Source organism: Carassius auratus, unplaced genomic scaffold (assembly GCF_003368295.1).
Source record: "Carassius auratus strain Wakin unplaced genomic scaffold, ASM336829v1 scaf_tig00216332, whole genome shotgun sequence".
NCBI lineage: Eukaryota > Metazoa > Chordata > Actinopteri > Cypriniformes > Cyprinidae > Carassius > Carassius auratus.
The window spans coordinates 826378-835917 of record NW_020528515.1 but is presented as its reverse complement, the minus strand read 5'-3'; the positions used below and the strand labels follow the sequence as shown (position 1 = coordinate 835917).

General features: G+C 37.8%; 1 protein-coding gene across 1 annotated transcript in view; it reads left to right on the top strand.

Annotated features, from left to right (window-relative positions):
* Nucleotides 1-253: 253 nt before the first annotated feature.
* The window catches only part of LOC113097609 (polycystin-1-like), a 77306-nt gene continuing 68019 nt past the window's right edge, over nt 254-9540 (top strand). The window contains exon 1 of the mRNA XM_026262873.1: nt 254-1123. Coding sequence (XP_026118658.1) covers nt 855-1123 — 269 coding nt within the window. The 5' untranslated portion in view covers nt 254-854. The remainder of the gene's footprint in view (nt 1124-9540) is intronic.

Below are 9540 nucleotides of genomic sequence, written 5' to 3'. Positions count from 1 at the left end.
TTAAATGGCTGGAATTAATGTCTTGTAGAACAAAATGTTACATTTACTTAAAGTGAGAGTACATAATAATAATTATTATTATTATTATATTAATCATTTGGAGTCCATTAGCTTTGGTAGATCTAAAATTAGCAACATTTTGTAAAAAATAAAATGATTATAAAATTATGTTTTAGGATGACGGATGTTGTTTTATTGTATTATTCATAAAAAAAACAGGCTATGCCCCTTCCTGGACATTGATGTCATTAAAAAACTGCCTTTCTTGCAAAGAATAAAATATTATTGGACAATGAAGTAATAAGTACAATTTAAAAAAATACCATGTTTTCATGTCACGATTGTAAAGTTGTGCACGTGGTGAACAATATTTGGACGATGCTTCTTTATCGTGCCACTAGCCTTTACATCAACAAATGCATTTATGTGCGCGCGTGCTCTCGGCATGTGGACAATAAAATGGGCCGCACAGTAAAAAAGTTGTGCCATTACATTACATAAAGTCAAAGATAAAGTCTAAAACATGGAGTTTGTGTCCTGTCTGTAGCCTAGTGATGAGTACTCGTGTTGTGTAAGAGAAGCCTCATCCAGCGGAGAGCAGCAGAGAACGAGAGGAAGTTCTTCAGCAGAACACAATCAATCCAGAGGTTTGTTCCCTCCTCTGGAGAAGAAGTGAATCCAGTTCCGTTCACGGAGGAATAGAGGGGGCACGTCAGCGAACTTGGGGGGAAACGCGATTTGCGACGCTTTCGACGCGTTTCTCTTATGGAAAAACTGGGAAAAGAGTGAACTTTCCTCCCCGCGCCCTGAGGAAAACTTCACCGACAGAAGGGGCGATGAGATGCGAGTGAGCGATGCCTTGTAGAAATGGACAGATTGTGTTTAAGCGGAAACATGGCGTCTGTCTCCCAAAGTTTGGATTATTTTCCAGCCTGCTCTTTGCGCTCTGCTGCCTGGAGGCGCGCTCGGGCGTCGCGACGGACGGGAGAGCGTGCGGCCCGTGCCCGGGGAACTGCTCGTGCACGGCGGTGGGACCGCAAAACTCGTGCGTGGTTAACTGCTCCAACATCGGACTGGATCAGGCCCCAGCGGCGTCAGACCTGCCGCCCGACACGCACACTCTGTAAGTGACCCGGTGATGCGGGTGTCTGTTGTGATCCGGGTGATGTGACGGGTGAAGAAGGTGTAATACTTCAGACTGCCACTGTTTATGTATCAGTCAATCATAATCACGAGGATCATGAAGATGTCTGGGGATGGGGAGAAACAGAAGGGTAGAGAGGGGGGAAACAAAAGAGAAATGTGTTCAGAAAAGTTCTGATAGCGTTAGTGACACTGACATAATAAATTATGAAACATTTCTAGTTTTCATGTTCTTAGATTTGTAATAAAAATGTGCCCCCCAGTCAGACAAAGCAATTTCCTTCATGCATTTACAGCAAAATCAGACTGCAGGTCGTTTTAGCTTAAAACTAAAATTAATATAATTAATAGTTATGAAATTATGAACAATTATGAAAAAGTATAAAAAACAAAAGTTAGATGATGCTAACTTGCTACCTTGAATATAAAAACAAACTAGAATAAATATGAAGGAAAAAGATTTCGATATTCAGAACAGAATATATCTACAGTAATTACGCTATGTTCTGTGACCGTGTCTAAAATATTATTTAATTTTCTTAAATAACACATATCTACAGACACTGTTCTCGTGTCATATAGATATTAGATGATGGGGCATCACCTGTGTAAGCTTCAAGCTTGAAAACTTCTTGTCAACCATAATTACAAATTAAAAATGGTCTTGACTTTATCTAGAAGTTATTTTGGGAAAAGCAACAGGGGGACGTTTTCCCCCATTCTACCCGAAATCTCTTGTCAGTCTGGTTAAAACACAAGTGCCAAGTATGTTGTTTGTAGGCAGTTTTTGGAAACACACACATGATTTATTTTGTATTCTACAAACGTTCAGATGCAGTGACTAAGTGTCAACTGGTGTAACCTTCTAGTAAAAATGTGTCCATAGTATTATGATATTTTAGTCATGATGGAGGTTATGTTAACTCTACACTGACTTTGTTCTGGTGACCAAAAGTCAATACCAAATCAATGCATTCTCTTCACCATAACTCATTGCCTGAACTCTTATGGTGCTGTGTTCATCCCAGTCTGTAAGAACTGTCAAAAAGTGGTGCTTTAGCTTTCTCTGAGTGGAGAAAACACATCTCAACCCAGGTAGCTGTGTAAGTTTACGGCTGCGCTCGATTGAACCCATGCACACAGCTTGTGTAGCAGCAGATGCATGCAGAGTTTGTGCACTTGTGGCGAGTCCTGCGCTGAGAACACGGTGTTCTTTACTCGGGGATCTGTGGTGCTCGAGCTCCAGCATGTGTTATCCATTCACATAGACTGCAGATGCATCTGCACAAAAATCTGATACTCTGAAATCTTTGTTTTAGGACATAAACCTCAAGACCGAAATTATCCATCATTAGACAACTGTTGCAAAATTGTCAATAACTCTATTCCACATTTACAGAGTCTTCATTAGGGGGCTTGTTGTTGTTCTCCAGTGAATATTTCTCAGGCTGTTTATTTCTGCAAGTCAATTTCTGTAGACACAAAGCTAAAAAGTTATAGTTTTTTCCGCCATTATTAATTAAAGTAACAGTTTTTGAACACACACTGAACGAACGGAAGAGCCACATGTGACGATATTGAAATGGTGATATTGAAATAAGCATTTGTGCAACTGGAATCTGACGTTAAATCTTACTACGATTTATACAGTTTATAGTCCTGGCCTCCTCCTGTTAACTCAAATGCTTTAAGATTGCAATAAGTCGTGCTAATGCAGCCGTACATTTCATTTATGAGTGTTTATGAACGCAGATGTCTTTATAGGCAATAGGAGTTTTCGCATTGTGTTTTTTTACACAGTTTAAAAACTTAAATGCATGCTGTTTTCTCCGTCTTTAAAAGGTATTTCATATTTAAGTGTTTCCTAAATGGAAGAATAGATGCAGACAGTGTTTCTGAAGTGCGTTAAGAGCTCGAGGAGTTGTAAATCATTGACCTCTCTTCTTTTCTCTCGTTGCGAGGCCGTGGCCGGCTGCTGATCTTTCTTATTTAAGCGTCTCTTCGACCGAGATAGATGGTAGCGTTTTCTTTGCTGTGAGAATGAAATGTCGTCTGGTTGACAGTAAATGAATGTAAAAGCTTGTCATCGTGACGTTGACACACGCTGGCGAGGTGCTTTCTGGCGTCTCTCAAGCTTTTCCTCTTCCATCCGCTCCTTCACGCAACAAAAACCCAGATCGACTCCCGTTCCCATTCCTATGAGGTTTCTTCACTCCTTCTCCAGCTGTGTCATTCTGAAACGGATGAGTGTGAATTACAAACCCAACCTGACGTGCTTTCCAAAAGTCCAGTCTTTCATAAGAAGCGGTGTTATTGTGAATCTGTAAGTGTCTGGTGCTGACGTTGAACTGGCAGACTGCTGCACTTTCTCTTCTGTTTCTGATTCACTGATGCGCTCGGGTCTAATAGGAACCATCATTATTGACTCAGGAGTGATGTAATTGTGCTTAGCTTCATCTGTGGAGAGAGCTGCAGTGTGACAACAACAACAGAGACGTGTTCAAGTCTTCCTCAGACGCAGTCATGTTTCTGGGGCCTGTCTCAAGTTTACCAAACAAGCCAGGTTTATTTCAGTTAGTCTGACATATTGTCCGTTGATTTGTGTTGTCTTAGATGTATTTGCACCAGAGATATTAAGAATTGGTCATTTTGTTAAATGAGATATGATCTCATCATCTTCAGCGATGTGTGCGAGTCTTTTCCTCCTTCTCCATCCAAGTTTGCTCATCTGTCTGAACCTGTGAATGGAGATATTACTGTGTGGAAAGGAAGACGGTCTGAATTCCTGCTGTCCTGTATGTTTTAATCACGCCGAGCGCGCAGTCGTGAGTGTGTGTGTGTGTGTGTGTGTTATTTGGTTGCCATGACAGTCTCACATTACGACATCACCATACACAGAAGCACAGACAGACCAAGAGCAGGATTCACCACTCTTCTGTTTATTAGAGGAACAGAAGTGCCCAAAAACATTAACTAAACCTTTTTTATCAGATTTGTTTTATATATCAAAAAAGTTTTCCAAGTACAATCAAATTGATTTCAGTTTTAGTAATTTAATGCTTGAGATAAATGCTTCAGTTTATCTTATTGCAGTTGCCAAACATCTAATATTTGTACTGAATTTTATTTCGGCTTTATTTCAATTACCACAAAAATGTTTTTTAATGGTTTTAGAATTTATTAGTTTAATAAAAGCTATGGGAAAAGAGCAATGACTGTAGACTCCAATTAACTTTTGAAAATGGTTCAAATCTTTATTATCTAAAAATATGTGTGGAAGAAGTTAAAAATCAACATTTAGCCTGAATTTTAACACTTAAGAGTTATGGAAATAAGAGCAATAGTGATTATAACTGAAGTCTTTTTTCTTATTTTAATATTACAATCAGGTGGAATATTTCTATTTTTTATTATTTTACTAATGTTTGTTTTATATCTCTTTAGCTTTAATTTATTTTAATTTAATTTTTATTAAATTTTAGTGCTTCAACTTTGAAATTATATTTCAGTTAGTTTTCAAGGCAACCTTTTAAATGAAGTGTATTATTTCAAATGTATTACATTTTTATATATTTCTGTATAGCTTTTATTTTTATTTAATACTCTTAGTAATTTTAGTACTTCAACTTATTTTGATTTCCAAGACAACATTTCAAATTTTTGATGTTTTTCAGTTCCCAAAAGCAATTTTTAATAACTTCAGATTAAGTTAATGATAACAACACTAAAAAGCAATGATTTTCTGACTTCACTAAACTTTTGCAATTGGTTATATATATATTAGCAGCAATAAAAGAAGTGCTCAAGAAGTTTAAGATCGACATTGACCCCTGAGTATGAGCAATAGACCTGATTCCTGACCTTAAAACCTGCACTCATGTAAGATTTCAGATGAAAAAGCCTGATCTAGACCTGATCTAGAGTTGGTCTCCTGATCATCAGCTTGTGTTTTGATGGAAACGTCCAGGAATGTTTGCTCCAGACGCAGCTGGTTATGGAAGTCATTTGTTGCAGGGCTGTGCTTCATTTAGAGGAACACTGATTCATCACTGATTCAACTCGCTAGTGCTAGTGCTAGTGTGTGTGTGTGTGTGTGTGTGTGTGTGTGTGTGCTTATATTTGGCAGTGTTTTTGTTCATCTCAATGTGCTGTTTCTTCCCCTCCTCATCTGTTCATTCCCATGCAAGTAAAAATAACCACTACCATGCATTTCCCCGTTCTCTCACATCTCTTTCCGCCGGCACTGAGAGCCAGAGGCGGTAAAGCATCAAACCCTGAAGCAAACAAAAATGAAACTCTTTGCATGAGTTACTGCACAGCGGCCAAAGGCAGAATAATAACAGACTGCGAAGGCTTCGATAACCCTGAGAGCCTGTGTTTTCTGCACATGTATTTACGTCCTTGATAAATCTGTCCCTGACTCGCTTGTCTGTGTTTTTCCACTGATTCAGGAGCAGCTGTTGGTGTCTTTAACCCCATGAAATGAAAACTAGACCTTTGTGGCTCTTAGTTCATGTCTGTTAACCCCATTTCAGCTCTGACATGTTGACTTTGTTGTCTTTTAAGGAATTTTTTGTGGATATGAAGTACTAAAATGTTGACCATAAATAATATGGAGTGCTGCGATTATTTGTGAGATTTGTTAAAAGACACTGACATTATGACGTTAATTGCTGTTGATAGAACGTTAGCAGAGATTGAATATAGATCAAACAGAGCAGAAATTAAATGGAAACCAACCAGAAATTCTGATTCGTTAATTTGTATACGTGAAAGTTTTACCTCTATTTTACCTGTTTTTTAATTTTATTTATTTATTTTTATTTCATTGCATAGTGTTAAATGACATAAAAATTTTTTATTATTATTATTATTTAATTTATTTTACAGTACTCTACAGTGTATAGTACAATAGATTATTTATTAATATTTTACATGTTCAGTTTTCATTTTAGTTGAAGTTTTAGTATTGTTTTTTATATGCTTGTCATTTTTATATAATTTTTTCCTATTTTAATTTTTTTTTTGCCATTTTTGTAATTCATTTTATTACCATTTTAGTAAACTTTGTGCATATTTTATTTATAATTCAATTTATTTTATTTGCATATTTTGGTTAGTTGCCAAGCCAACATTTCTGCTTTTTTAGTTATTTAATGATTTAACCTTTATTTCTATGACTAAAATAAATTATTTTATAGTTTAGTTTTAGTTAACGCCAAAAACACTTTTGTACAGCAATGACTGTGGACTTAGTTGAATATTTTCGTGCATGTACATGATTTCCACAGCAGATATAAACATCCTTATATGAGCACTTGATGCATATAAACACTCGATCTTTGTATTAATCTGGCTTTCTCAATCTCCAGTGGATGACTTCCTCTCTGCTCCAGATCCTGAGCCTCTCTTTCCTGTGTCTCTCTCTCTTTCTGTCTCTCTGTCTCTCTCTCTCTCTGTCTCTCTCTCTCTCTGTCTCTCTCTCTCTGCTGATGTTTCTCTCTCTGTTCTCCAGACAGCTGGGCTTCTCCTGCTGCGAGTATTTAAAGGGGTCGTATAAGAGCAGATAACATGTTATGTAATAGAACTGTCTAAATAAAGATGTGAGTAATGTTTGGTCACATCTCACATTTGTTCCTGAGGTTCATGACCGTTCTCCACCGGGTGTTTTTATATGTGGGTTACTGTCTCTTTAAGGCTACTGTCTATGGTTGATCTCTGTTTTGATTGGCTAACCTGTATATGGATGATCATATGTTTATGAGCTTATAGTTTTGATGCCATGATGATTTCTGCTGTTTAGTTTTAGTAAATTTAGTAATTTATATTTGTGTAATTTGTTTACTTACATTTTTTAGGTAAAAATATACTTTAAATAATAGTTTTAAAAATTGTAATGTGCTTATTTATTTTAACATTTAAATACATATTAAATAACTAAAATTAATGTTATTGATTTGTTTCTCACATTACACTAATGTGAATTAGATTAGTTTTTTAGTTAAATGAGAGTGTGAAATAAAATATGCTTGACTGTCATGAAAACTGGATTCTGTTTTATTATGCGAAACATATTTTTCTCGTTTCTTTCCATTGGAGTTTTCCCCAATATATGGAGTCACGTTTGGATATGAACAGACTGCTGAGGTGCCTTTGTGGAGGTTCAGCTTCATTGATTCAGAGTCATTTGGCTGTACAAACAGTGAGTCAGCGACTCGTGCAATTGATTCTCTGGCTCAGTGACTCACTCCATCAGTCCACAAATGATTCAGTGAGTCATTGTGCAGCTGCTCTGTGGTCGGCTCCTGCGTGTGTGTGTGTGTGTGTGTGTGTGTTGTTTTGATAGGTGTGATATTATGTGTGGATCCATTGGCTCTAAGTACATGCACAAAACACTTGTGACTCTTAAAGACTAGTTCTGCACACTGTGTTAGTGATGACAGAATTTGATGCAGTTTTCTTCAGTGTAATGAGATGATCAGTCATTGTTTGATGAGTCTGTTAAAGTGTTAAAGGTGATTCAAACATCTTTAGATCAGATGAGGTTTGATGTTGTTCGACTCTGACTCGGTATGTTTACGCGAGTGTGTAGTATATATTTGCGTGCCTGTAGGTGTGTGTGTGTGTGTGTGTGAGCCAGCTGGGATCCAGACAGCTCATGCAGCAGCAGAGTAAAAACGCACACCATGTCCTGAGAAGGACAAAGCAAAGAGCTTTTTACTCAGAAGGACTGGCAGTTATTACAAACAAATGTCTTTCTAATCTTCCATCAAAGTGTAATAACTTAATACATCTCCTAAGAGACCCTCTTTTCGGTCAAGACAGAGCCACAGATGTCATTAATAGAGAAAGAAATCTCAATGTGACCCATTTAAGGTAAAGCGATCGGTCCCACAACATTTAAGAGTGTCATAACTTTTTTTTTTTTGTACAGTATTTAAAATCTGAGGCTTTGTTTCTTATCAGAAGTAACACAGCTTGTCCTGTATAAATATTTTTTGATTAACGTATTGTAATTTTCACACATTACACTGACGAGAATGAGAGTTTGGAGGAAAATCTGTTCAATTGTCATTAAAAAAACACTATTTTTTAATCATTGCTGGTGTCTCTCAATAGCATCTCATGCCGTTTGCATTACATGAAGACATCAAATTATTAACAGTAAAAACATGTCTTGATTATTATAATTCTGTCTGTTTTTGAACACAAACATGTCGTGTGTGAATGCATCCTCAGTAGGCAGCAGTGCAGTTCGCTATAGCTGTAGGAACGCAGCGTTTCTCTCCTCCTCCTCTCTTTTCCTGGCAGTTGGAAAGTACCCTGTTAATCATCCTCCGGGGACGGACTTCCAGGAGGAGAGGGGCCGCTCTGCCACACATGAGCCCAGAATGAGGCACCCTGCCCGGGTCGGACAGATCCAGGAGCCGAGCTGAGGAATAGAGCCAGATGTGAGCGGCTCACAGTGGACGATTGTTCACTGAAAGCCCCGAGGTGCTACAGTACCACTCTGGTACTTATCAGGACCAAACACACACACACACACACACTCAGACTTAATATTTACACAAACACACACACATTTGGGCTGTAATTTATACACACACTGACTTAAATAAATGAGATCCATGATCACACACACACACACAGAGCGCTGGCCTGAATCATTGACCCCCTCCTTCTGAAATTTTGAACATAAACAAAACGGAGCGCGCCATAAAATTCTTTCCTTTTTCTTCCTTTCTTCCCCTCCTCCTCCTACCCTTACGCTTTTTTCCATCTCGGCCACAACAGACAGACTGCTGTTTAGTGGGCTAGTGTGTAATCGTGGTTACAGCCAGTTGTGGCTTGGCTGTTTTGGCTCTGCTCTGCCTAATGCTCATGGCAGTGGTCAGTGTTGTCATCCTCACGGCTCCAGTCTCTTCATCTCACACCATGACTATCTTCACAGTCACATGCCAAACTACACTAGTTCTACTCTATTCAGTACAGTGCACAGTAAGCAAAATGTCATTTTGCATGGAATACCTGTTTAATAATCTACTCTATTTGTAACGTGCAATAGAAAATGATGCACTAAACCTGACCTTCCATTACCAGTGTGACGCATGAATCAGAACTACAGTTTCCCATAGTTTAAAAATTATTATATGTATTTTTTTCTTTTTACAGTTGGTTGGTTCTTTCGTTTGTTGCAAATAGACATTTTACACAAAACAGCACTGTGTTACTATGTCCCAGAATGCACTACACTCAACTTGACCTTCCATTCCCAATTTGAGGATTTAATCAGAAACAGCTTGTTATTTGGTTAACAAATGTTAAAACTGCAATTCCTTGTAAACGACTGTTAAATTAGTTGTAGTGCTCATCCCTAATTACCAGATGCTCTAAAGT